This window comes from Phalacrocorax aristotelis, chromosome 3, assembly GCF_949628215.1.
Source record: "Phalacrocorax aristotelis chromosome 3, bGulAri2.1, whole genome shotgun sequence".
Taxonomy (NCBI): domain Eukaryota; kingdom Metazoa; phylum Chordata; class Aves; order Suliformes; family Phalacrocoracidae; genus Phalacrocorax; species Phalacrocorax aristotelis.
This window is the reverse complement of record NC_134278.1, coordinates 100,762,122-100,789,785: the sequence shown is the minus strand read 5'-3', so window position 1 is coordinate 100,789,785 and position 27,664 is coordinate 100,762,122. Positions and strand designations below refer to the sequence as shown.

Here is a 27,664-nt window from a genome sequence, read left to right as displayed (position 1 = left end):
AATGTTCATTGTTGATCATCTACCAGATGTGCAAAGACTGGGACTCCACACCAGCCTTGGCCAACATAACAGCTGGCTGCTTCTTCGGGTTGCACCGATTCTAGGGTGCCTCAGAGCCTCAGCGAAACCATTTCAATCTACCAGCGCATCAGAAAACTCCTTCATGTTCTGGAGAGCCGCTGGTTTGCTGTTCTGCCTGGTTAGTGTGCTGAGGTGGCTTCACAGACGGTCAAATGAGTGCTAGAGGTAGTAAAATGGAGGGGTGAGAGCTCCCAAGTGGGGTGACAAGAAGGATGGGAGTGAAAGAGCCAGTAGTTAGATTGGCTTAGGTTGCCACGGAACCACAGCCTAAATAACTTGCACCTTGTAACTTCCCTGACTTGCTTGTAAAAACCTCCTGTCTGTCCCATTAAATGCTCTGTAATATACATGCCATCTAATATTTATCTATAAATGAGATATGTCTGAATTTGTTTCTGTATCATTCTAGTTCATAAGGATGGTACAGAAAGTGTGGAACCAGAGGTTGTAGATTATATTCTCCCTAAAGGCCTGTAACACTCTGGTAGCCTCTCAAATGGAGTAACCAGAACCGAACACATGATACAAGGTGAAGACATATAAAACTGTGTTGTAATTCTTAACATTCTTAAAGTGCTGACGTTGGGGCTGGGGTTTAAGAAGGGGTCAGCAGGTTGAAAGGCATATGTGACTGCAATAGTAACTGTTCAGCGTGCAGCAGCTCCAAACCGATAAATTCTTAAGAAGCCTCCAGAATACATCCAGGTGCCCAACCCTTGAAAAACCTACAAATACTGAAACACCAGCTGGATATGGTTTCACTGGTGGTGGGAATGGATTATCTTGATTTCACGATCAGAGAAGAGTGGTTTTCTTCTCATTCTTTTGACTTCTTTTCTGACTTTTGAAGGAAGCTCAGAAAAAAACTTCCTCCTTTTCTGATTCTTCATTCCTTCTTTTTTGTTCATTTTAAACTTATTCTTTCTCTTTAGATCTTTAAGATGTGTTCGTCTTATTTTACTCTACATAGTTGATCACGGTGACATTTTGGTTGGCTTGGGGAAAGAGGATGGTAAAGCAGTTGCATCTTTATTTTCTTCTGCTTGTAGGTGTAATAGAGGATTTTGTTCTCCAACCTGAGCTTCGGTAGAGGGAGATTCTGCATTGTCACACCTGCAAAGAGTACGTGTGTAGGTGTCACAGAAGCATTAATAGTAAACTGCATGACTGAATTCCTTATCCAATAATAGTATGAAAGAATATTTTTTCTGGATATCGAAAAGAGCACTTAGGCTGTAGCGAATGAGACGTTCCTTCGGCTCGAACTCTGTGTTGGAGCACCTACCTAGACTGCTGCAATTAACTTACTTTCCTGTAATGCAAATTGCATACTGCTGGACATAATTTGGCTGATGACTGCCTACCAGTCTACAACTCATAATTATTAGATCCTCTACAATTCTCTATAAATATTTGTCATCAATATCTGTCTTTTTTTTTTTAATATTCTTTATATTGTAAGGTAAAAACTGTTCTCCAACCACATCTACTGTCAGTTTCTCTGTGCTTATACAAATCTGTCAGAACTCCCGGCAGTTTCCCTTGCGCTAGTCCCCTAAGTTTCTATGGTGGCCGTATCCTCCTGCTAATCTCTGTTTGCTGTAACAAGCATCAGGTGGATATAATGCTGTGTAATGCTCCTCTACCTCAGCTCGAGACTCTAAAGCAAAAATAACTTTAAGGAATGGTGGACTGCGAAGTTGCTCATGTTTTCTGTTTCTCTTGTACACTTTGGTGGTGCTTGCATCTCTGTATTGTCCTTTGACAGGCTGTGGGAGTTGTACAATTTTGACAATAAACAGCCACAAGAGTTCCAGTTAGGACGAATGTACCTAAAGAACTAAACCTGATGTAATCTTCCTCTGTTCTCTGTATGTTTGAGGTAGTGTCTTTGCTCACTGCTGTTTACTACTGCTACTACCAAAGAGCCTGAGTCCCACTGATGAACCAGAAGCACCATAGGTTTAGTTAAAGTTTGGTTCTGTTAAAGAACAGAGGAAAAAAAAAATTTAATGAATTGGCAATTTAAGACGGCTAACACCCGCAGGAAGACATACACGCAGGAGTGGTATCTTGATGGTAGAAACTTTGAACTACCCTGTCAGCTTCATGAAAGGAAGAACTGGAGGGCACTAAGGAGGCAACAGGGTGCTGTCCTGGGTGACTGAAGACACCTGCTTTAAGAATATGGGACAGCCTGGATAAAGTATGAAACTACTGCTTTAACAAGTTACACAGGCTGGAATTACTGGCTAGCTAGATGTCAGTGTTGGCATTTTTATGACAAATAGTGGATAGAAGAAATGCAATTTTTTATTAACTAAGTCAAATACAGTATCTATTGGCAGCTGTAATAAAGTGTTAAGACAGTGGGACATAACACAGTTGCATTTTTTATCTATCATCCTATAAAAGTTGTTATGCTTTACTAGAAATTCAACACAGTCTTATTTGTATGTTTGTGAAATCCCTGCAGGCCTGCAGAAGAAAGGTGCATTACTACTAACATTTTGGCATCTCAAGAAAAGTAGTATGGAGCTGTTGGTCAGGAGAGATGCCCCAGAAGGGGCAGAACTCTCAGCCAGCGTGTTTAATGTGGGAGAAAAAAACAGCAAAAAAAGGCAAGCCTTACTTACAGAAGAGTTTAGGTGCCTGTTGCTTTAAAATAGATTACTTTTTAAATTTGACTGCTATTGTTGCCCATAGCAAAAGAGCATGAGGACTGCACCAAATACTCTTTGGGCAAAGGTCTGCTTGAGAAGTCTGGGATGATTTGGTAGAAGAGATTGAAAGATGTGAAAGGAATCCTTGTCTGCAATCACAAGTCTGCGTGTTAATACTTCTCTTCAAAAATCCAAACAAGAGAATTGAGATGGTGTGGAGGTGGTGAAAAAAGTTAAGATTGGAACTTGGGGGTGAAGTGATAAGTGAAAACTGAGATTGAATGGAAAAACCTCAAGGAGCTGATACTGAACTTAAGTCGCTTGTTATGTTCTTGCTGATGAGATTAGTTGCTACAGGTTGAGCTGAGGCTTGCTCTGCTCACTCTGACCAAGTTTGGAAGACAGGCCTTGGAAAACACAGGTTCAAGGAAAAAGTACCCCTACTCTATGCATTCTCAGTGCACGTCGGTGGGCTGCACAGGGCAGCAGCTGGGAACGTGGAGCAGTTGGACTGTGTTTCTCCTCGGTCAGCCCTACTACAGCGCGGGTGAGAGTGGCTGAGAAGCCGTTTAGGGAGCTCACGCGTGGTGCCACTCTATGACAGCGAGTTGCTGCCTGGCTGTCCCCGAATTTTGGCGTTACAAGGGTTAATTAGCGTTTGCTGGGGCTGAAGCCTGTAACACCCTGTGCCCACCCGTGCCCAGGTGAGCCCCGTCGCTCCCCACTGCCCGGTTTTTTGGTCGGGGCTGAGCATCGGTGTGTCAGCGCGCCCGGGCGGGGGGAGACCGGCGCTGCCGGGGCAGGGGGTGCCAGCGCCCCTCGCCGGGCCCGCCGCCGGCGGGGATGAAGCCTTCGCGCCCCTCCGCCTGCAGCGGCGCTGGCCGCGGGAGGGAACTGCATCTCCCAGCGGCGGGAACTACATCTCCCAGCGGGCTGCGGCGGGAGGGGGCCCGGCCGGCACCGTGCCCCTCTCCCGGCGTCCCGGTGGGCGGCCCCGGCGGCGGGCGAGGCCGAGGCGAGACGAGGCGAGGGTGCGCGGCGCCGGTCCCCGCTCCGGCCGCGGCAGGTAACGGGGGCGGGCGGGGTGTGAGGGGCGGCTCGTTCCCTCGCCTCAGGGCAGAGGCGCCAAAGCCCTCGGCGGCGGGGCCGCGCCTCGCCGCAGCCCCCTGGCGGGGCAGCCGCGGCGCTTAACGCGGGTTTCAGGGCGGCCGAAGCTGAGGGCGGGAACCGAGGAACGTTTAAGTTCCCTGCCTGGGGGGTGACTTGGTACCTCTGCCCTCCTAGCCGGGGCGGTACGTGGCTGGGGGGGGGCGCTGGCCCGAGCTTCCCATCCAGTAAGAGAAATTATTTTTGTAGGTTATTCGGTGTGCAGGCATTGAACACCGAGAGAGGGGGGAACGAAGACTGTTTAAAGAAGGCTCTGCACTTACGTGCCTCAAATACCATTATTTTAAAGAGCGGGTGCCCCTCTGCCAGCTGGCAGTATCAAAATATTAACAACAATGGGTATTATTAGAGTCTGAATAATAGCAGTGGGGCGGGTGGGGATTTTCGGGTTCACTTCAGTAACAGGAAGGCCCTAATTGGCTTTTCTGGGGGGAGTGTAGATGTGACATTCCCCGACAGCTTGCTTGAGCCAGCTTTGTTTTTCCAGCTCAAGGTTCCTGATAAGGTGGCCTTAATGCTGCTAATACGTATGGAAACAACAATTTTACTTATTGTTTGTTGGGAACCTGGCCACGTTTCTTGGTTTAGTTAGAATAAGTGGCTTTAACTATTGGTATATAGACGGTTTAGTCTGGTTTTGGTTTGGTTTTTTACTTCATCTCTAAATGGGGATATGAAATTGAACTTTTTTTGTTTGTTTGTTTATGGGTAATTTACCAAACCTGAAAATTATTTGAATGAGTACCATATACATAGTTCATTTTGCTGAACAAACATTTTAGGGATGAGAAGAAAACCTTTTAAGTTTAATGACTATATTTTGTTGTATAACTGAGCCGTTCTGAAAAGGCTAAGCAAATGGCACACTTGCTTCTCAAGTTTGGCTCAGTTTGTCAGACTTCAGTTGGGATTTTGATTTTGCCCTGCAGTTAAAACATATAATAATCAAGTATGTTGCTTAATTTTCCAAATCTATTGAATTAGACTGCTTTTTCTTCCCTTATTTTCATAGCATAGCTTTCTCTAAAATAAGGAAACTTGCCTAGTTATTGTAGGTGAACGTATGAAACAGGATCAGTCTTAGAAGCCACTGTCACAAATTCACTTACGCAGCCACAAATGTGGGGTTAATATTTTGATTGGCACTATTCTTTTGAGATGCTGTGCATCTCCTCTGAAACGGATATTACTCCTGTCTGAAGTAAGCTAAAACTGAGACTTGAGTGCACAAATTGCTAATGCTTGCTGAAAATCGATGGGAGATAGGCACCAAAAGCAATTAGGCAGCTTTGAAAATCAATCCACAGTTGAAGTTGTCCAAGGACAAGGATTAGATCTTTGTCAGAGCTGAAGTCTTTGTGGGGAAGGTCCTGGCACAGTCTCAAGTTCATGACTCTGTATTCTACATATTTTCCAGTCTGAATTAATATATAAAAACTTGTGTGTGATTTGCTTAAACTCCATTTGTTTGTTATTTCTTCTGAATTCTGGTTTGGTTCCTTTTTTTTTTTTCATAGGGGCGATCATGGTGTTGAAGTAAACAATTTGAAATAGAGCACAGTTGGTAATAACCAGTGCAGCCTGAACACACATGCAATTTGTCTGTATGACTTGTCCAAAATAGGTTTTGGTTTATTAGGTGTTTCTAAAGGCCTTTTTCCCCCCTCTTGATCTACTATACTTCTTGTATTTGGTCATTCCATAGGGTAATACCATGTTTTCAGCCTGTTTGTTTATCTAGGCTTTCAGTAAAGCTTTCAGACTTCCCTAGTATTTTTAGATGTAGAACTGCAGTGTTCTAGTATGGTAAGCAGTGTGAAACAAATTCAGACTTCTTAGCAGAATATACATGGCCAATTTGTTCTTTGTAATTACAGGAGGTGAATAAAAAGGTTTGGGGTAACAATACCTGAATGGTAATAGTCCCAGAAATTCCCGTTTCTTCAGTAATAGTGATTTGTTGATGGAGAAGTAGCAAAGTGGGGATGGGGGTGGTAGGTCAAGTACAGTTTATAGCTCTAGGCCAAATGAATTTATTACCTTACATATTCCTATGCACATTTTTTGTATTATAGTGGGAGCATTCAAATTTTGTGACGAGCAGAGGTAAAGCCTTACCCTTTGTGGTAGAGCGTGCACTGCTTCATTGAGCCTGCAAGAGTATTTTCTTCATGCAATGCACAATCCCAGAACCAGGGCAGTCTTCTTCAACGTGCAAGTTCCAAATGTGGCAAATAGATCTCTAATTACTGTGTAAGTCCCTGAAGAAAAGTCACTTGGAAAGTAGAGTGTCTTGCTTCCCTCTGAAGAGCTTTGGTCCGCTTGTAATTAATGCCTTTTCCCCATCTGAATACTACTATTGAAAAAGTCCCGGATTCTTCCTCTGAACATGTTCTTTTTAATTAAAAGCATCATTGTGTGTGTAAATGGGTGTTTACGTAAAGCACAAAAATCTACTTCTAAAATGTCTTTTGCTTTAATATCTTGGTCATGCTAGACATAGCGCGATGGCTTACGCAGTGATTTGAATATACCCTGGGCTTTTATGGGGGTCTTTTTAAAGCGGCATTATCAGCTTTGATATATATTTAAGCATGTGGTTATTGATTAAATGCTTTCTGATTGGCAGGGCTAGGAATATTTTTGTGGGAATCATGGTAGCCATGCTTTGTTAGTTGCTTTTTTTCAGTAGTGTATGATGCTGACTTCTAATGCATTTGCCGGAATGAGGAAATTATCTGTGATCCGATTTATGGAGAGATCCTACTGGGGTAAAGAACAGGAGCCGTTTTCTAGGTTCCTGCTCTGAAAAGTGAGCTGTTCTCTGACATTCCCCCCACTTTTTTTATGAAACATCCCCATAGAAGATGATTACGTGCAATCCACAAGACAAGTAAAGGGTCAGCAAACTTTGTTCTTGTTCTTTCTCTACCTCAAGCATTCTTCTCATATTTCTTGCGCCCAGCAGTATTTTTTTTTTCCTTCTTCTTTTGAATGCTGCAATGAAGACATGTTAGCTATTGCTCTACCAGTTTGTTCTGTATGCCCTGGCTGCCCACCAAATCTGTACCCTGGGTATACTTTGCTGTCTAACAGAAGACAGGTCCTTCACTCGGGTTAAATGGCTACGTATTATGAATCAAAACTAAAGCTCTGTTGAAGGACCTAGTCCTCTTAGCTGCTTCATCGTGAGTGTTAATTGCTCTAATCTGGTGGGTACAGGTAGTGCATTTTTCTAGACCAAGCCCTTAAACCCGAAGAGAACTTAAATATTTAGTTGTTATTAACAGAGAGATGAAGTAGCAAGAATTGTTCTTGTTACATGTTTACTCTGGCACATCCTTTTGGTGTTGCAGTTATTTGACAGAAAATGATGACTACCATCTGTTCCCCTCCTCTCTCATCATTCAAAGTTCCTTTTCTCTTTGAGAATGAAGTCTTCATAAAGAGATAACAAGTTTCTGTCTCTTCCTGTTTCCATAGTCACAATTTATTTTTTTCAAATTTTTTTTTCTTTTTGCACTCTCATACATGATTTCATTCACGCTGCCCTTACTACTTGGAGTCATGATCCTAATTTAAATTTACAGTGTGCACCTCATCTTACTGTCTTGCAGATTGTCAGAAACTTCCTCTGACAGTCTTTATATTCATCATTTCCATCTCCACACCTTTTAACTGAAAGACTGTCATTTACTTTGTTCTTACATGTTTTGGAGTGCAAGATTTCAAATGGTTAACGCTTTTTTTTCCCCCCCTCTAAGGCACCATGTACACGTTAATTCTACATATGTCAATAATTAAAGGTTTTAGTAACACAGTTTTCTAACAGTGCTAATACCAAAAGCTCGTAAAGCTGCTTGTTAAATAAGATCTTTCCCTCTCTGATTTCTTAAGGAAGAATCTTAAGAGAATTAGACTAATGGAAAATCCAACAGTAAATGGACACATGCTGTGCCGTACCACCAAGCAGTATAGGATGAACCTGAGTCTTATGCAGAGATCAGACCAGGCAAAATGTTGGCAATAATACCCTGGCAGGGGAGGAAGGCAACCTTTTACTCCTTAGTACTGGAGGATTTGGTGAAGCTAAAAATGGAGCCCAAATTTCCCTTAGGACCTAAGGAACAATTACCTCGATCTCATTTCCGTATCTGTAATATCTAACTCTTTTGGTTCATCTGCACTTTTTTCCACCCCCTCTGTAAAAGGCAGATACAGGCACAGAGTGAGGAGGTTAATGTCGTTATTGCCAGAAACTCTGGTGGAAGGCAAAACAGAACAATGTGCTATTCACAATTTCTTTTCAGACATTAGAAATTAAATGTTGAAGTAAAGCTCGAGATGTTCTTTGGAGTCTATTTTTTTGGACTGTGTCATTTAGTTGGCTGGACAGTGGCTAAAAACTGTTTTAAAGACTTCTTATTGGCATGATATCCTTCCCTTTTTTAACTGTAACATGATTTGAGAGAGCTCTGTCTAGGAGACCCAGCTTTCAGCTGTGTTCACCCCCAAGTTGTATGCCAGGCTTCTGTCACTTCTCTGCAAATGTGCAAAAAACCTGCTGTTGTTGGAATTTCAGGGTCATTAAATAGGGTAAAGGCTGGATAGAGTAAATAGGATAAAATATCTGGATGACCTAACCTTAATGTTGTAGCTATCAAATGTATTATTCTGAAAGTTTAAACAGTTCTTTCACCCTTAATTATCATGACTGAACAGTGCTGGTTTAAGAATTGTTTTAGCAGCTTTTCTGTCTGTAGTCCTGAACAGAAATGATTGCAGTTGCAGAGTAGATCTGCTTTCCGCTGAATTGTGCACACGATCATTAGGTCACAGTAACGGGCATCACACAGATCCTGGGTTGAATTCTGCCAGTTTGCATTTATGCAGCCCACAGGCTTTTTTTAGACACTTTAAAGGAAGTAGATTTGTTCAAGCATAATAGAAGCAAAATAAGGAAAATTGAGATAAGACATGTTTTTAAGCAGGACATAAGAAAGTGTTGGGCACTGATTTGACAGAGCAAGTAATGTTTAAATTATGTGTTCTTGTAAATTGAGTGTCTTCCCCTTAAAAATGTGGCGTGCAGTATTTTAAACTATGATCGTGAGATGAGCTTAGACTGGCCAGTGGTTGCATAAATATGCTGCCTCTGTGTGAGGCAAAGTGGGTAACAGTGAACTTAGTCCTGTACTACTTTTATGCTTAGCTAGGCTTGGGTCTCAGTGCCTGTCAGATTTCAGTGTAGTACTGAACCGATGATACCGCTCAACTGTCACAGTATCGTAGGAAAAATTAGGTGGGAATATGTTGTATAAGGTATTCAGGTACTCCCCTGGAGTGAAGTGCATCAGGGACTAACTGCCGTAAGTAGAAGTTCTGGGTGATGCATATGGGCACCCCCAGAGCCTTAAACGGGCTCTCTGTTGTTGTTACTGTTGCCCCAGGGGCACAGCAGATGACCAGCTTCAGGGGAGCAGTGCCTCACTGCCACAGGCGTGGGACGTTCCTCCCCGGGGACGGGGCGTCCTGGGAGAGGCCTAGCCATCCCCCTGGCAGAGAGAGTGCTGTTACTCCTCCGCTGGGGAGGTGACCTCTTGTTGTGGTCTTCTAAATAGGTTCCTGCTGTACTGGCTAATTCCTGATTGCGAACAGTCTAGAAAAAGATTGTGGAACAAAATGATATCATCTCTTCCTGCTGTTTTGGAGATAGCATTGTGTGCCACCTCCCTATGGCAATAAAAAATGTAAATGCTAAATTTCTTATCGAGACAAGCCAGAAACTCTGTTGGATTTGTATTTCCTGTTTTTGATTTGCTTCCCTGCGTGGGACACGCTATTTCATCCGATGCCTACCTCTCCTCCTTTCCTATAATGTTAATGGATCATTTTATGCTCACCTGGGAGATGTTATCAGCTGTATGCAAAGCAATTCCTGCATTGCTAAGCTATTTTGAAGCTTGTCATAATGCTCCATAAGCTACATAAATAGGAAGTTTTTCTTATACAAACGTCTTTGCTTCATGGTTTCCTGTCTGCTTCTGGTGTTATGTAATGACAAAAATGCGATGCCCGGAGATGGTAGGATGTAGACTGAGGGTAAAGCTTCTGGGACCGTGCCATGTTGTAGCCCCTCTTAGGCTGTCAGTGCTCAGGGGACCCTGTTACAGGTGCCATGAGTTTTTGAAGTCCTCCAGTGGGTTGTTTCTCCTTCAGATCTGTTGGGAAGAGTAACCTGCAATTGCCGCTTTTCAGGCGAACTGATCCGTAAACAAAGACGCTGCGGCAGAGGGGTGTCTTTCCAGTAGGACCTAATGGGGGAGTTTATGTAACAGAACAAAAATAAACGGAAACATCACTTCTAAATTGAGCTGTTATTTCTCCTGCAGAGTAATTATTAATCAATAGACCATGTACCTGACAGCGTGCGCTAAGTGCTCTGAGCTACCTTGCAGTCTGCTAGTAAACCAACCTTGGAGAGAAAACGTTATTAACTGTAAACCACGATCACCTCTGGCCTGTGTCTGAAAGCAGCATGGTCTCTCAGAGCTTTTGCTTCACCCCTATGCCAGCAGTTTTGCACTGATAGGGTTTAATAGCAGCACTTGGAGTTGCGGGTGTTGCGCATCATTCAAGCCATAGCAGCTGGGTTGCATAGTGTTTGGGCCAAAATGGGTTCTCAGATATTAAGTTGAAAGTCTTTCCAGCTGCTTATTTCTCCAATAACATGTTTCAGATGGATTCTAATGCTGCAAGGTAAAGGTGAATGATTACTAGTAGAACAAGATGGAGATTTTACCATTAAGCTATTTCATAGATGACCTCTCTGAAAAATAAATAGCGCTGTTTGCCGGGGCATCTGTTACTGGATACTGATGGAGACAGGGCGTGAGACAGGACATAGCTTTGATGTAAATAATAATTGCTCTGTTCTTGTAGAGCTATTAGCTCTGCTTTTAATGCACGAAAGGAGGACAGCGCAAATTAAAATGCAAACAATGCTGGAAAAACAGGTGTTTTCAACAAAGGACATTGTAAGAAAGTTTTGGGATTTTCTTGCAAACAACCTATTCCTTGAGATGCGCTTTGCCTTATTCAAGAGGGGCTAGTTTTTGGGTTGTTTACTGGATCCATCACACTTCAACATTTTTCTTTCAAAACATGTTTTTAAAGTAGTAAAACAAAAACATTCTTCCTTGGACTCGTTAGGGTAAAAGTACTGTCTAAGGTATTTAAGTGCTGTCTACAAACAGAAACCGCCCTGGAGTACAGCAGAGTCTTGGAGCCTAAGTACTTGACCATGGAAGAAATGGAAATATTTCCTTCTAAGGTCTTGCATATAAAAAGAGGAAAAAGCCAAACCAAAACATGAACTCCCTTTGAAGTAGTCATTTTTAAAGGCAACATGCCGGAGTGGTTGCATCAAGAGGCTTCAGAAAATAAAAACGCCAGCTCTTTGGTTTTTACCTCTCTCAACACTGCAAGTATAGAACAGTTTTACTGTACCTGTTTCTCCTTCCGCATTCGTGGTTCTACATTGCTGTACTATGGAAGAAGTGTAAGGGGCTAATAACTTTCATCTCACAACAGCTCAGTAGTGATTAGCGGAGGAAATTCTGGTGCAGATCCATCACGACTGAGGCTGCTTTATGCTTTTCAAATAACACACAGGAGTTTTAGAGAACTAGCTTGAATAGCAAACTTGGGAAATCATTGATTGCATTTGCTCTAAGTGGTCTCCTCTCAGCACAGGCTGGAGAGGTTGGTAGGAGCGTGCCGAGTTCCAGTAACTCATCCCTAGCAAAACAACCCCTTTGAGTGTGCTGTGAACTGGTGCGAGTTAAAATACTGCTGATGCACTTTGCCCTTTCTCTTCTTCCTGTCCACTCAGGAAAAAAAAAAAAAGAGGCACAGTTGGAGCTCTAGGCCCCACTGTTCCTTGTAATTAGGAATTTTACAGGCACTTTCAAGGGAACTGAGAGAGACTGAATATAGTGGGCAACTTGGGATCTCCCTCTGTTAGCAAAAAAAATAATCCAACCACTATCAGAGGCAGCTTCTTCCAAGTCAAAATCACATGTGTCTCTGGCCCCACTTCTCTCTAGAAGACAGAACTTTTGTGAAACCTGAAGCTGATTTTGGCTCTTATTGCTGGATTGTAAACAAGCTTATCCTAAAATCTGTGTGGAATTAATTGCAAAGAAGGATATCTTTTCACATAGCGAGTTCGTTGTACGCATGCTCCAGGGCGAATGCAACATGTACGTTTGCACACCATCCCTCCCATGTCTTCTGCTGCAAAAATTCTGATTTCTCAGGTCTCCTTGAGAGCAGATGGGGGAAGCAGAAATGTTTTTGTAGCTCTGGGTACTCCAGTGACTTAGTATATACAGGTTTCTTACTAGAGAATGGGCTGGGATTCTGTTCCTGGGTAAAGCAGTTCTGTGTTAGGTGCTGTGCCTCTGTCACCATGTTGGCAGAGGCTGTGGTGCTGATACAGCATAAGCCAGGAGAAAGAGTCCCCTGTTTTTCTAGGTACCCCAGCCATCCTGCCTGAACAACGGGGCTGGCGCTGACAGCAGCTCTTTTCTCTTGGCATGGCTGTTTGTCGTGGGGCTTTGTAAACGTATTGCAGTTGGACAAGAGTTTGAATTTTTCATACGTGGTGTGTACATAGTTACGCTGGTGAACCTCTGTAGCCTAGGCATGGCCAGAGCTGTGCTGTGATTTCAAGGGAAGTTGCTGCTGTTCTCTGCGAAGACTTAGTAATAGAAATGGTATTAAATACTGTGGTAGGTATTATTTCTATGTGAAGTGCCTTGAAGTTTCTTGAAGTCCCTCCAGTTCTGCTTTGCAGTAAAATTTAATTGTGCTCTGGAGGCTCCTAGACTGCATTGGTTTATGTGTTGAGGCAAGCTGAAATTGGACAAACTTCTTAATTTTGGGGTAAGTTATGGCCTGAGTATGCTGGAAGTGGGAAAACATTGTTGTCTTGTGCTCCAGAGAACATGGCGAAGGAAAACTAGCATCTCCTCAAGCAACAGAAATTATGGAAGGACAAGTGAAACAAATGAACAGATTGAGTGATTGAGTTCTTTCAGTGCCTATCATTTCCATTTCTTCAGCCTCTGAGGACTAAGGAATTTCAGGTCACTTTTCAAGGCTGTAGCACTTGCGTATGTAAGCAATATATTGTTGCAGCTTGCTGTTGTACCTGCACAGTGCCTGACTTCTCTACAAATGATTCAGTGGCTGCTTATTTTGACAGTTTTATTTATTTCTTTACTGTCAGCCATTAGAAAATTAAACTCAAGAGGTTGACTAAAACGTGTCCTGTCACATAAAGGCACTTACAAGACGGGTCAGTTTTACTCCTGTTATAATCATGGCAACTCCCATTAACTTGTGTTACAATTCCTGTTTTGATCCAGGAACAAATTTGGTCCATTCTGTTGACTTCTTTAGCAATTTCAGAGCCTCAAATTACTCTGCAGCAACAAAACAAACAAAACCTCCTAGCTCTGGAGAAAATGAAGACTGTTCTGTGTTCATAAATAATGCTTGCCCTACAGAAGTTTGAAATCACAGAATGGCAGGGGTTGGAAGGGACCTCCGGAGATCATCTTGTCCAACCCCCCTGACTGAGCAGGTACACCTAGAGCAGGGAATACTTCATGTCTTCTCAATTCCCCAGAAAATGAGTGTTTGAAACATGACACTCTACAATTATGCATTAAATTGATGATGGTACTGTTCCCCAAACCACCTTACAAACATTTTTCATACTTGGAGGGATGCTTGATAACATCAATAACTAAAGAGCCTGAGTAACTATTTTTACTACTTGCAGCATGTAACAGTTCACATTATTCAAAATGGATTTTTTTAAGGTGTTCTATTTGACTAAAGCACAACAGCCCTTGCAGTCAGGTTGTGCAGATATGCTGTGAAATCAGGTTGTTCTTCAGTATGACAGAATTTTATCACTTGGTGAAGGGTGTGTTAGTGCCAGGAGAGCACACATGTGGTCTTCTGTTTTCTCTTTAGAACAGTTCCAAGGGAGGAAGAAAGGGAAGGTGCTTCTACCCTTTGCACTGCTGTTCAAGGATTATGTTATGTAAATATATCCCTGCCCTGCTCCCCCAGGCTCATCAGGAGGTACAAGGTGGCTGCCCTCATGCGCTTCACTTTTTATTCTTTATATATGTCTTGGGTTTTTTTTCTTCCAAATCTCTAACAATAGATAAGTGAGCCTTACTGAAGAGATGCTCTGCTTTGGAGTCTGTGGGAAATGTAGTGCTTCAGAGGAAGAGAAAGCATTAAACTTGAACTATATCCCCAGTCACCTTCTTTACAGTTGAAGTTTAGCAGCAATCAGTGGCCACTGCAGAAGCCAACATGGTGTGTTTAATCAGAGGACTATTTAATTACCAAGCCATGTGATCTCTGGACTTGCTTTGAGTTTTGTTTTTACTAAATGTCCTTTATGTAAAACATTTATTTCCTCCTCATTTAAGCTGTGTAGGTTAAAACATCGTCTTTCTGAAAATTTACAGAAGTGTTGATGTCCTGTGAGTGACAGAACATTGTGTAGATTGAATCCTATCTTTAAAAGTGAGTAAACCTCTACAGTCTTTACAAAGTATGTCTCTGAACTATCTGATTGGTCTTACAAGATTTCTGTACTTCTCTTGCAGGCATTATGCTGCTCGAAGTATTCCTGGTTCTGGGGACAGTCATCATCTACTTCTTGCTTTCCAAGAAGAAAGAAGAGACATTACCCTTCAAAGAAGGGTGGTGGGGGAAAGGACAAAAGCCTGACACTGAAGAAGATACAACTATTTGGCCGTTTAAGGTGGAAACTACAGAAGAGGAGCTGAGTGTAAGCAAATCTCTATACTGGGGAGAGAGGAGTAAGAAATGGCCAAATAAATGCAGAACTTGTTTGGAAGTAATTTTTAAATTGAACCAATAGTTACATTTATGAGAATGAGCAATGATGCCCAGGACTTGGGGGAAGGGCTTTTTCAGTACTTCAGAAGACAGGTATGGATTTCATATCCTGCTATACAATTTTGTTCTCAGCTGGCTGTTGCAAGATTGCTAGTAAATAAACCTCCTTTGTAAAGCCTAATAAACATAAAAATCATATTGCAGATTACTCAGCTCTGTGTTCCTGTTGTGCACCTTCCTCAGTTTGATTGTATAGACCAGGATAAGAACAATGTCTTTTTTTTCCTTTCAGAAGAAATTATGAATATCTCATTTTCTTGACTGCTCTGTTTACAGCTGTGTTGAATGCTGATTCTTCTGTAATTAATGATCTACTTTGGCCAACGCCAATACCACAGTGGTAAATTACAGTAAACACCTACGTTGCAGAATTTGTTAGATAGCGAGATTTTGATTGTGTAAGTCGGGGATTGCACAATTACATAGATCTGTGTGTCATAGGGGTTCAAACAGTACTCATGGGATTGCTTGTATTAGTCATTTATACTGGTTTCCTATTTTCTCAGTAAGGCCTCCTGGGGGTTTTAACACTTTGTTTGCCCTCAGTAATATCAGTGAACACTGATCTCCATACATGTTTTCCCCTTACACTGCAGACACAAAGCTAGATAATTTCTAACTTACAGGTGTTTTCAAAAACACACAATTCTGTATTATGACAGCTATTGCAACATAGCCCATTGGTAGAAAACTCTTTTCTAAACATATTCTTACATAAACTAGGAGTTAAAGTTATGCTAGCATACATTATTAAAACATCTTTTAAAGGGTGTCAACCATAGACAAAAAGCGTGAATGTAAAGACATGTTAAAAACTTCATTTAGAAATCCATGCTTTCTGTACCCATGATAAATGCCAAAACCAGTGAGCTTGCATACTAACGTCTTGCCTAGACGGAGACAGCCCATTCAGTGTGAGGCATGAGCCAGTGCATACGCCTAACTTGTCTTCTGTCAGAATCAGAGCCTCCTCTATTGTTGTATTAGAAAATGCTGTTCAGGTTTAAACCCCACAGAGGTTTGAGCAGTATTAGATTTCTAGACCTGCCTTCCCCCCTCACCATTCCATGGTTCTGTTTGCAGTAGGAAGGGGCTCTGGGCTGTCCTTCCCTGCTAAGTGACTTTGGACTGATTTTGCAGTATCATCAGCATCCCTTGTAGCCTTGAAGTGCAGTAGGAAGGTCACTTTAGTAGTTATTCTAGATTGGGAAACTTTCACTCCAGCCCAGCTTCACCAACTTCATAGTCAAGCGAAATCCCTTAGAGTGTTTCCTGGTGAAGACCCCAGCCCCTTGGTTTGGGAAAGAGAGCAAAAAGTTTGGGCCAGATCCATGCATTGATTCTGAAGTTGGGCTCACAAGTAACCTGGGGAGCAAAGTACTGTGGGAAGGCAACGAGACTCATGCTGTGAAGCCACAGTGCTGTCAGAAGAGTGTATTGTCCTCTGCGGATAACAGCCTGGCAAACAGGTTAGCCTGCCCTGCAAAACAAAGACAGAGAGAGGATTAAGAACAGCTGGAAATGGAAGAGGGAGGAGGCCATCTGGAGGAGAAAAATGGAGATGTTATCTTCATTCTGGTTTCACTTGGGAATAACTAGAAACCATGTACAGTAGAGCCCAAGATGGCAGACACAAGTGCCTGTAATGTCTCTTCTCTCCTTTTCCATCTAGGACTTATTTAGGAGACTTGACCAGGCTCGATTCACTGAGCCGCTGGAGAACAGCTGCTTCCATTATGGGACTAACTCGGTGTATCTCAGGAAGGTTGTATCCTACTGGAAAAACCAGTTCAATTGGAAGAAACAAGTTGAAGTCCTCAACAAGTACCCACAATTCAAAACTAAGATTCAAGGTGTGTGGCTTTTTTTCTTAAAAAATAAACAAACAGTAATACATAATCTTGTCTACAAGGGATCTTGGTGCTAAGAATGCTATGGCTGCATCCCATGGGGCTGCCCCTCCCTGGCTGCCATGGCCACTGAAGCAGCGAGAAACTCCATCGTAACTGAAACCTTTAGGACAAGGAGTGACAAATGTAATTCCCTTGTGCATGGATGGGTTGTCAGCTGGTGTTAACAGGAGCCAGGCACAGGCATTTGGAAACCGAACTGGATCTTAAGATGTACACATGTTCTCTGACTTGCATGCAGTCACACAGAAATACCCACAGATGCTGCCTCTTGCTCCATGTTGTTCCCCAGCTGCTGCTGTCATGGTGATGCCGTCAGTCTCGCAGCCCTCCTCGGCTGGGCATGCTGGCTGCTCAGGTTGTCCCTGCTTGGCAGGGCAGATGCACTCTGCTGTTCCATTTCAAGCATTCATAGGTCTAGAAACGTAGAATGCCTTTCCCTTGGGGTTGAGTGTGTGAGGTTGAGCCAGGTGTGAGTGAAGGGTTTGTCTTTTCGTTCAAAGCACAGGCACCTTTTGAATGAGGCCATTCAGCTAAGGTCTGCTGGAGCCAGAACTTCGTCAAACTGGGTGATTTAAATGCTTGAATTAGGGTTGTGCTTGGGTCATGTGGGGATACAGTTGTAGATGTAGAGCGCAGCAGGCAATCGTCTCACATGATGGCAAAACTCAAGCTTGAGATTATGCTATTACGTTTTTCCTTGCACCCATATTTGTACATTATTTCAAATGGGGCAGTTCACCATAATATTTAAAATGGATTTGGGACAATAAACGGTTGTTACGTAGTGGTTAGAAGATAAAGATTTTATTTAGGCGTATAAAACACAGTTAGTGCTGAAAAAGATAAAAGCAAAAACTCTTCCCTTAAAAAAGAAAAAAAAAAAGATGTATCATCTGAGATAAGAAAGGAAGAAGCAGCCAAGGACGATGTACTATGTATAGCAACGGGAAGACAAATTTCAACATTAGGAATGATTACAGAGATGAGCCATGAAAAGACAAGATCAGACCTGACGTATATCAGATTCATAGCTTCTGTCGTCGCTTGAAAGTTTTGCAGAGGGTACAGAAATCCACGGAATTGTCAAGGATGGGGAAATCTCAGTGAGTGAAACGGGGTGGGATTTCTGGTGAGTGGGAGTTGATGTGAGCGAAATGTGCTTAAATGCATCAAGAAGTGAGGCATTCAGGCTCTAAGAGCAAATTATTGTTTCCTGGAAAGCAAAGCCCTGAGTGAGTTTGAGGAAAAGCAGTTCACCTGGACCAACTAGTGCAATGCTGTGTGAAGCCTGCTGCTTAGGTATTGTAAGGATCACAAAGGAAATGGGACTGCAATTTTTACCTTTTTACTTAACAATGAGGAGACTGGCACTAGAATGTAGTTTCCAGGTTTGGTTTACTCATTTAAAGAGATACTGAAAGCTTTAGACAAAAGGCAGAAGAGAACTACAAAATGGAACACTTCAACTCTCTTTTAGCAAGGCATGTTTTCAAATCCTTGATTCAGCATGATTGGTTTATCAGCAGTTAAGATGAGTGACTTGATTACCGGAGGCCTCCGCAGACAGAGCGTACTTACTGAAGGCTTTTAAAATTCCTTTTGCTGTAACATTAGGCTCAGTGGCTGGAGACAGAAGCCAGACATGTTCAAGTGGAAAGTAAGGCATGCACAAGACAAGGAAAGTGATTAACGCCCCCGAACAAACAGCTGCTAGTTATGATGAATTCCCTATCCCTTGATGCCTTCAAGTTGCAATTGTGTGCCTTTCAGGAAGAAAAATCTGTGGTTGGCTGAAGCCTATCTAGTGCCATATAGGGACATCTGGGTAAAATTTAAGGGCACTTGGACTAAATGATGTAATCATCTCTTCTGCCTTTAATCTGTGTGAGTCACTGTGTTACCATTAGTAGATTGTTTCACTTCTATGTCTTAATTTGCCAATTTATTTTAAAACAGAAATATGCCAACCTCATTTGGCTGCTGTGCTGCTTAATTGCCCATTATAAAGTACTTTAAGGTCGTTGGATAAGTGGATCTAGAGAAATGCAGTGTGTTTGCATGCTCACCAAAAAGAGACTTCAGTACAGATTTGTTCATAATCTGTTCTCTGATTAGTTTCAGTGTCATGGTAAATTTGGGCATGTTAATTAATTATTTTATTTTTACAGGCATTGATATCCATTTTGTTCACGTAAAGCCTCCTCGTTTGCCTGAAGGCCAGTCTGCAAAGCCATTATTAATGGTTCATGGTTGGCCTGGCTCATTTTATGAGTTTTACAAGATCATCCCTCTCCTGACGGATCCTGCCAGCCATGGCCTCAGTGGTGAACACATTTTTGAAGTCATTTGCCCATCTATCCCTGGTTATGGTTTCTCAGAAGCACCCCACAAAAAAGGTATGATGTATGAGAAGAAACTGAAGTAACAAAAGCCTAGCCTCATAGTGAGATAGCCCCTGTTAGCGGAACAGTAACTCCTGGCTCTTCCTGTGTCATGTGGGAAGAGGGAGGTGAGGGCATGACTTCAGGTGACATCATTGATTAGTTTCAGGAGCAATGTATAGATAATTTACGAAGGACTATAAAAAGTTATGAAGTGACAATTCACAAATTGTAATTGAGTCAGTGAATTGTGTGTGGGTGAGCAAGAAGAGTAAACTTGATTTGTTGCTGTTCCTTTTGGGCGTTCGAATCCGTGTTCAGCAGCGTTATACAGGTAGGTGAGAAGCAACAGTTGAAACAAATCAGTTCATGTATCTGCATGGTAGACTGCAGCCAAATACCTGCTTGTTCAGCTTGTGCTCTGAATTATACAAACACAAGCTGCAGCAAATTGGAGTGAGGTGGTATTTAAAGTGATACTGAGTTTAGTATTTAATTACATGTGCAGGTGAATGATGTGGGGAAGGCTGGTATTGCTTTTCTCTGCTTCCCTGGTTGTGATTTATGTGGTCAGCATTTAGTGAAGTGCAGAAGCACATTAGTAGTGGAAACTTGAAGTTTCCAACTATCATTAAGATGAGGCTATGCTCATGGTAGACAAAATGGAAACTGCCTGGGCAATGCTCAGTGCCTCTGACAGGGCTCATCTGGAGTGTAACTACAGTTTAAAGGCAAGCCCTTTGAAGTCTGGCAGCCCCTCACTCTGGCAAGTGCGCAGGCAACTGGTGGGGTTAGGAGAACACTAGTCTGCAATGAAGGCTGGATTTTCTCGTCATGGTGTCTGCTTGCTCTCTGCACCTTCCCTGGGCAATGTGACAAGGGTTTCCATATAGTCAGTCTGTCAGACAGGCAAGGAAAAATGGACTTGTAGCTTTTTAGAAACTTGAATGTTGCCTTTATGGGGAGAATAAATGCTGCAGAGTCAGAAGTGTAGCTGGAACTAATGCAACAGTGATCTGTTTCTGTGGTTTTGTTTTTGGTTTTTTTTTTTTAATGCAGACTTTAATTCTGTAAGTGCCGCTTCTGTTTTTTATGAATTGATGCTCAGACTGGGATTCAACGAATTCTATGCACAAGGTGGTGACTGGGGCTGGCTCATCTGCACCAATCTGGCCCAGATAGCTCCCAAGTGAGTACCCCTTTGGTACAGTGCTGCATGACTGGCACGCAAAGCTGTTTTATTCTTTAAATAGTTATTTCTTGTGCACTTGAGAGCTCCTGTCCAAGTCCTCCTATGATCACTGTGTAGTTTTTCCTATAGTGCTCAGGGTTAAGCAGTGATCCAGAATTACACCTGTTCTTTCAAACACTCATGCAGTAGTTTTGTAATGGCCCCACGGGGGTCTGGAGTGGGGTAAGTACTTGTAACAAAAGGAGGATTTGCGGCCTGGTGTCCAGGACTGTGTGCCGATTACTGACAGCTGCCCCTTTGACTTGTCATTTTTGTGTGAAAAGCCACATACAAAGTACATCTAAGGTCACAATGTGATTAGCAGGGCAAATTTCAGGTATGTCCATTTTTGTTAATAACATTTTAAATATAACAACTTTGAATCATATTTTATTTTTGTTAATTTGTCGGGGATTTTTCTGTTTTTATTTTTAGCCATATGAAAGGTCTCCATTTAAATCTAGCCTCAGTTACGAACATGGGATTCACTCACCTGCTCTCCATTCTGCTGGGCCGCTATCTTCCAGGGCTGTTCGGTTTCCAGGATGAAGACGTTAAGCGGATGTTTCCCTTCTTGAAAAAGGGGCTGTACAGGATCTTGTTGGAGTCTGGCTATGCTCACATACAGGCTACAAAGCCTGATACTGTCGGTAAAACAAACAAAAAAAAAGCCTTTTGAGCTCAGAATACTTAGTCTGTTTATTCCTGTTGTACTTTCATAGAAACAAAACATACTGCTTAAAATATGCAGAAAATCAGTTGTTTTCAGGGAAATGGAAGCAGGAAGGTTAAAGATTTTTAAAGGTGCGCTCCTTGTCTGTATCCAAGTCAGGAAAGGTTACATACGGGTATTTAGTATTACACTCACTTTTGCATGCAGAATTGGTAAGCCTGCACATCAAAACTGAGCATGCTCTAAGTGCCACCAACCTCATTTTCAGTTTTCCTAAATAAAATGGTTTAATACTTTTTCGCTTCTGCTATCAGTGGGGCCTGTAATTCTATTTCAAATGTAATTATGCTGAGAGCAAAATATAGTTTCTTCACAGAGAATGGATCACATTCAAATGATGTGCACTACAAGAAGCTTTTAGCTGTCTCAGCACACAATGTACCTTATTTATAGGCGTAAGTAATACCTGAAAAGCAAAATCAAATTTAGTTCTCGTTGTTCTGAACCACTTGCAGACTTTGTGCCTGGCACACTTGTGCCTATGAATGTTCTTTTTAGACGAGCTAGTCACTCAGATTGCTTAACTACTAAAGTATCTGAGTATTAAGTGTTTCTATTTCGAAAACATCTTTTGCAACTGAATTGGACAACTGAGCCAAGAATACTGAATATATTTTTTTAGTGCAGCAGCAATTCCCTCGTGGATTTTACTAAAAACATAGCTAAGGACACATTTTCTTAATGGTTTTCTATAAGCTTACCTACAGAAGCAGGTATATTCTTAAAATATGTAGGCAAAATAATTTTATGTTTTTAAAATAATTTTGCTTCCTTTTGAGTTTTGGTTTCTAAAAGTTACTAGTCTCTAATCCCTTTTTGTGCTTTAAGAAAACACAGGGAAGCTGGTAGCTGAAAGTGGCCTAGCCATGCTCCTTCTGCTCTGTTTTCTGGCTGATTCTTGTCCCTACTAGTAACGTGTGTTCTGTCAGAGCCAACTGGGAACCAGCAGCAAGTTCATGTGTTGGGAGCTGGAGCAGGGGCATTCTTGCAATTTTGAGGACAAAGAAGAGAGGAGCATGGCAGGTGGCAGGTTCCTGTAGGGAGAAAGACACTCTGAAGAAGGGAGGGTAAGGTAGCTGGGAGAAGCGCAGCCATGGAGGCTACCACAGTCTTCCTAAGACTTCTGGTGGTACGGGGCTACCTTGCAAGCTGTCCTAAGCAAGGAAGTTGTCTCTGGCTCTTGGTATATACTGTGCTTGCTAATACTATACTCTTGATTGCTTCAGAGTTGGCATTTCATCAAAGTGGCCTGCATGGATTTGATTTTACACTTATTCTTTGGGAAACCTGCGTGGAGCGTGGGTTCATTTTCAACTGGCTGAAATAGGCAGCAGCGCCTGTATTCAAATACCGCTAGGATTGATGTAAATTTTTCCTATATGTAAACTGACGTACTCTTTGTTCACAGTAAGTGTATGAGAACAGGCTATTGCTTGTCCAGTTCTGCAGATCTGGAAAGCATGCTCAATATAACTTTCAAACACCTGGTATTTTAGTTATCAGTGTTAGTTGTTTGATAACTGAAACTCAAGTATCATGTTTAAATAGCAATTACTGATTAAATTGTGCTGGCTATAGAGTTAGCCATCTTTTGGGAAGGTTGGGTTGCATGGGTGGAACTTCAAATATATTGCTGTTCCTTAGGAAGAGCTTTTTCTAAGGTTTTTCTGAGCAGCTGGGGCAGGTTACAGTCTCTGTATTTCACAGCACTAGGATGTATTAGCAAAGTCCCAGGTGCAGGCGTGGTTTTTTCTCTCCAAGCAAACCAAACTATAAAAAGTATATTAAGCCTTGTTCTGCATGAAGTCAGTTGACTAATGCTAATTCAGAAGATGGACCTTTTAGTAAAGCCTTGCTTTTAATGACCGTCTAATAATCCTTTAAAAATATTTTTGCTGTTAGACAATGATGCAAGTTCTCCTGGTCAGGTGTAGGCATGTGGGGTTTGGCCCTGTAATACTGTTTAATACATGACAACTTCCAGATTAGTGGAAGCAAACCCTTCTTGGCACATAGAGCTTAATCTTATTAGCTTACATGAAGAAAAAAGGCAGCAGAAATCCAATACTGTTACATCAGGTCAAAAAACATACAGTGTGAGCTAATGCGGAGCCTGTGCGTTTGCAGATACTATCCGTTTATGATTCAACAATAAATGGCTCCAACTTGTTCTACTATTTTATTTATTTATTTAAGAACACAGCAGCTGGAACAGCTTTGTAACGTTATCTGCTCTGTATTATAATGGCCCGCTTCTGTAACAGTCTGAGTTCAATTTTTCTCCTCTTCCTTTTCAGGCTGTGGTTTGAATGACTCACCTGTTGGACTGGCTGCATACATCTTGGAGAAGTTTTCTTCATGGACTGATCTGGAATTCCATAACTTAGAGGATGGAGGACTAGAGAAGTAAGCATTTTGTCTTATGCCCTTTTGGATGAGGTGACTAAGCCCAGAGTCATAGCTGAAGAAGTTTGTCTGAATTGATCGCCTCGCATCTCGTAGGCAGCCTGTAGCGACCACAGATGGCACAGTGCTGTACTACAGCATGCAAAGAAGCAAACAGGCCACGAAGGCCTGTACTCCCTTCCTGCTTTGATCTGGAAAAAAGAGATACACCCTGCAACTCTGGGGATTAAAAACTGATTTAGGTGGAAGAATCTCATTAGGACAGAAAAACAAAAGTTACCATGCATTAAGATGCTGGGGAAGATAACTCATAATTCATTTTAATACTAATACTTAACTCTATGAATTTGCTTTAAATTGATCAGTATTGCTTCACCTACCTACCATTTGCTAATAAAGGATCGTTTTTAGTGTGCAGCAGAAATCTGAGATGAAGTCCCCTTTGAAAATTGCTGAGACACCTGGCAGGAGTGGGGCAAAGGGGCATGTTATGAAAAGGCCCCATGACAGTGGATTTGAATAGAGTGTTTGCACTGCATACAGCTAATAATTCGGTATGAAACATGCACTGGCTCTATTGAAGGCTCATGGCAGCATGTCAAATTACAAATAATAAATGGCACAAGCAGTTCCATGTGCTCTTCTGCTCCTGCCCTCCCAGTCTAGGGACAGTACAGGGAGCTGGGCTGGAGCGTAAGGTGCTTGTTGGAGTCTGTCTTCCGTATAGAAGTTAAAAGGTCATTTCCCAGTTTGTGTCTGAAAGCCTTTAACGTGCTTCATTAGTCACTGACAGACAGAGGGAAAGTAACACACTTCACCTCTCAACTCTTTTCTTAACCAAGTTAACTATTTTTTTCCTGTAACTTTTTTTCTTACAACCAAACCGAAGTCAAGTCCCTGCTAAAGTAATACAAAGTGGTATTCAGTTCTAACTAAGCAATCTCTGGGCTTACCTATTCAGGAAGTTTAACCTGGATGATCTGCTCACCAATATCATGATCTACTGGGTGTCAGGCTGCATAGTCTCCTCAATGCGTTTCTACAAAGAAAATTTGCAGAAGGGGGTAGGCACACAGAAACATGAAAGGTAAGTAAGTTTTTTTTCTTTAAATACTTTGCCCTGAACTTAATTTTATGGTTGCAGACAGGTTGCTTTTGTCTTATAACTGCTGCAAGTTTCCAAATGTTGACGAAAAGCCATGCTGTATCACCGCGTTCCTGCGCAGGACGGGACTGTTAGTTGATGTACTGTGTTGTGTTTGAAAAACATGGAAATTGGGTAAGAATCCTGAACCATCAGTAAGGAGATCTGACTGGAGGCTCTGCTTGAGGCCCTCCCATTCACCCTGTATCCAACTAGGGAAAAGCACATGTAAGTTCTTCCAGATTTTACTTATTAAATTAGCCTGTTGTTTATTTGTTTTGTAGTTTTTGTACTTTTCTGGACGCAGTTTGCCTATTTGTGCCAAAGATTTAAGTCCTACCTTTGGAAGCAACTTCAGCATTTGGAAGCAACAAACTGCATAATTTGCAAGTCATTAAGACTGATGTTCCTGCTGTGCAGACACTTAAGACAGCAGTTTGGTTGCATATACTTGTGTCAGCTTGAGTATTAGTGAAGGCTTTAAACCTGCCCTGAGATATTTGGAACCACAGCTCACTGCTGTGGTATTTATTTAGCTGTGAAATTACGCTCCCAGGAAGCTGACTCAGTTCTTGAAGCTGTTGTGGCTACACTGTGGGCAGTATCTTGCTCCAGTTCTGCCTACATGAGATGAGCTATATATGTGCCTAGAGGAAGGAGTCTTAAAGACTTAAGTAAAATTAGGCACCCAGTTTTCAGGTTTCCAGTGGTCATGCACCCAGCAATTTTTGTATCTGAATTTTAAAATATGTCACTTCTGACAATGCAGCTTACCTGTATGGGATATTTAAACCTACAAAATGTTGCTCTGTTTATAACAAGCGTGGCTTATTCCACTCTGTTAGGTAGTCTTCCCCTCAAACCCAGTTGCTTCCCTGCCCTTGCCACTGTGCAAAGCATTCTGCAGAGTGTGTTTGTGCCAGCTGAAAGCGAGGGCTACTTTACAGGGTAAAGTCTCACGTTCAGAAATGTTTCCTCTGAACTAGCGTAGATTAACCCTCTATTATTCCTCTCCTCTCCTCCTGCTTCAAGATAATTCTTCCCCTGCCTACCCTCAAGTTCTCCTGCCAGGTTTAACATGTTCTAGTTGTAATCTTCACTGTAAATCTCTCTCCAGCCCTTGTCAAATCGTGTGCCTTCCCCTCAATACAGGACTAGAGCCCTGAATGCAGCGCGAGGAAACTTGATACCCACCACCTCCTAGGGCTCTCTTCTCCACTTCCATGCTTCTAAGTTTTATGCCCTTGCAAAATTATCTTAGTATCAATGTATACAATTCCCGCCCCCCCCCCCCGCCCCAGGAATGAGAGTGTTGTCTAGTCTTCAAATTTAAGATCTGGAAGTCAAATTTTAATTGCCTAACAACAGCAAGCCCAATGGTTTAAGAACAACATTTCCTTGGGACTTTCCATTTCTTGCTGAGTTAAGTGTTTAAAAGATTAAAATTATTCTCTCTCCTCTCTCAGGCTCACAGTACAAGTACCTACTGGCATTGCCTCCTTCCCTAATGAAGTCATGCACACACCCCAGGCCTGGGCCAAGAAGAAATACACCAACATAGTTTCCTTCCATTTCATGCCTCGAGGTGGCCACTTCGCAGCTTTGGAGGAACCTCAACTTCTTGCTGAAGATATTCTGCAATTTGTTGGGAAAGTAGAGAAGGAGCAACTTCGGAATAAAAAAGGAGGCTAACTCCCCTAGCAAACAGCAGGGTAATTGCCTATAGCTTAGCACACGTACAGGCCTTACTAAGTCTACTGTAATCCATGTATTTAGATGTTATTCTTGAACAGATGTGAGAGAGGACAGCAAATAAAATTCCGTCTATGTCAGTGGGATACTGCTGTGGGGACCTACTGACTGTGGGTTGGTGGTTTTTTTCTGTTCAGCTAGGCTAAGAATGCAGCATGAAGTTTACTTGGCTGTCTTCTCCTCCAAGCAGAGACTTCTAAAATCTGTTCTGTAGTATTCCCAACTCTTGCTTTGCAATATGAAAAGTAGACCTTACGGCTAATAACAGTTTAATTATGACGAAAGGGGTGTGTTTCCACAGCAGCAGTAAAACTTGAGTTGGTGTAGGTGTGAGGTTCCTCACATAAAGACTGGGAACAGCCTGGCAAGACCTAGCTTGCACGAGTGCATCGGTTAATCAGCATCAATGATCTACAGTACCTTCAAACTAGCCAGCTGGCTACAGCTGCCTGCCTTTCTCTTCCAGCCTGGGCTGTTAAGCAGCTTCGTGGCTGTGAGGAAGCTCAGCTCCTCTGCACCAGGCTCCTGGGACAGCAACATGTGAGGAACAGCTGAAACACACAGGTGCCTGTAGCTGGGACCAGAAGGAGGGGTTGGGTAGGAGTAATTATAGCCCAAGCTACCTCTGCACTGAATTTGTACCCTTAACTACAGTCATAGCCCAGGACAGGCTCACGACACTGTGGCTTTGTACTGCTTGTGCAGGGTATTATAAATACTTCTTAGTAAAGAATAAAAATTTCATTATTCAAAATTAAACTGGCATTAAAATTTTGAATAATACCTGTGTTTCTTTTAAATTTTTTGAATAACCAAGCTTTTGCTTGGTCACTGCAAAGAGAAGCATCAACTCAGGACCTATTGATTCTGTACTGCGTCTGTTAAAAAGGTCAGACTGAAGGCAAACTGCTCAAAGAAAATTGAATTTGAAGGGCTGCATGTTTTTGCCAGCGACAGTCCCTAGTGTGTGCAGTTGAGCTTCAAGCGCACTTAAACTGTATCCAGATGACTGATTTCAGTATGGTTTTGTTTTCCAGTCACTTCTGATATACTTCCCTACCCTTGCAATCACAGGGAAATATAATCCACCAATAACACTTGCATGGATTAGTAATATTTCACAATATTAATTGAAATGGAAGCTGCTAAATAACGGTCACTCCAGCAGAGCCCGGCT

The 27,664-nt window shown here is 42.2% G+C and overlaps 1 protein-coding gene across 4 annotated transcripts; it reads left to right on the top strand.

Moving 5' to 3' along the window:
* The first annotated feature begins 3,683 nt into the window (after positions 1 to 3,683).
* EPHX1 (epoxide hydrolase 1) lies at positions 3,684 to 27,270 on the top strand. Of its 4 annotated transcripts, none has more exons than XM_075088753.1 (10): positions 3,690 to 3,810; positions 14,432 to 14,528; positions 14,612 to 14,796; positions 16,600 to 16,780; positions 19,009 to 19,236; positions 20,281 to 20,410; positions 20,888 to 21,102; positions 23,483 to 23,591; positions 24,553 to 24,678; positions 26,202 to 27,270. In XM_075088753.1, exons 3-10 carry the CDS (start codon positions 14,617 to 14,619, stop codon positions 26,425 to 26,427), a joined length of 1,395 nt encoding a protein of 464 aa, XP_074944854.1. In that variant the 5' UTR covers positions 3,690 to 3,810; positions 14,432 to 14,528; positions 14,612 to 14,616; the 3' UTR covers positions 26,428 to 27,270. The 4 variants fall into 4 exon arrangements, with proteins under 4 accessions (XP_074944853.1, XP_074944854.1, XP_074944855.1 ...); XM_075088754.1 differs by having other exon boundaries at positions 3,707 to 3,810; positions 14,471 to 14,528; XM_075088752.1 differs by lacking the exon at positions 14,432 to 14,528 and having other exon boundaries at positions 3,684 to 3,810.
* Positions 27,271 to 27,664: the final 394 nt, after the last annotated feature.

Excerpts from the sequence above, each read along its gene's own strand:
- EPHX1 (XM_075088752.1), top strand. The coding sequence starts at position 14,617 with ATGCTGCTCGAAGTATTCCTGGTTCTGGGGACAGTCATCATCTACTTC. Across the intron at positions 14,797-16,599 it reads CTACAGAAGAGGAGCTGAGT|GACTTATTTAGGAGACTTGA; the intron begins GTAAGCAAATCT and ends TTTTCCATCTAG. Across the intron at positions 21,103-23,482 it reads TACAAAGCCTGATACTGTCG|GCTGTGGTTTGAATGACTCA; the intron begins GTAAAACAAACA and ends CTTCCTTTTCAG.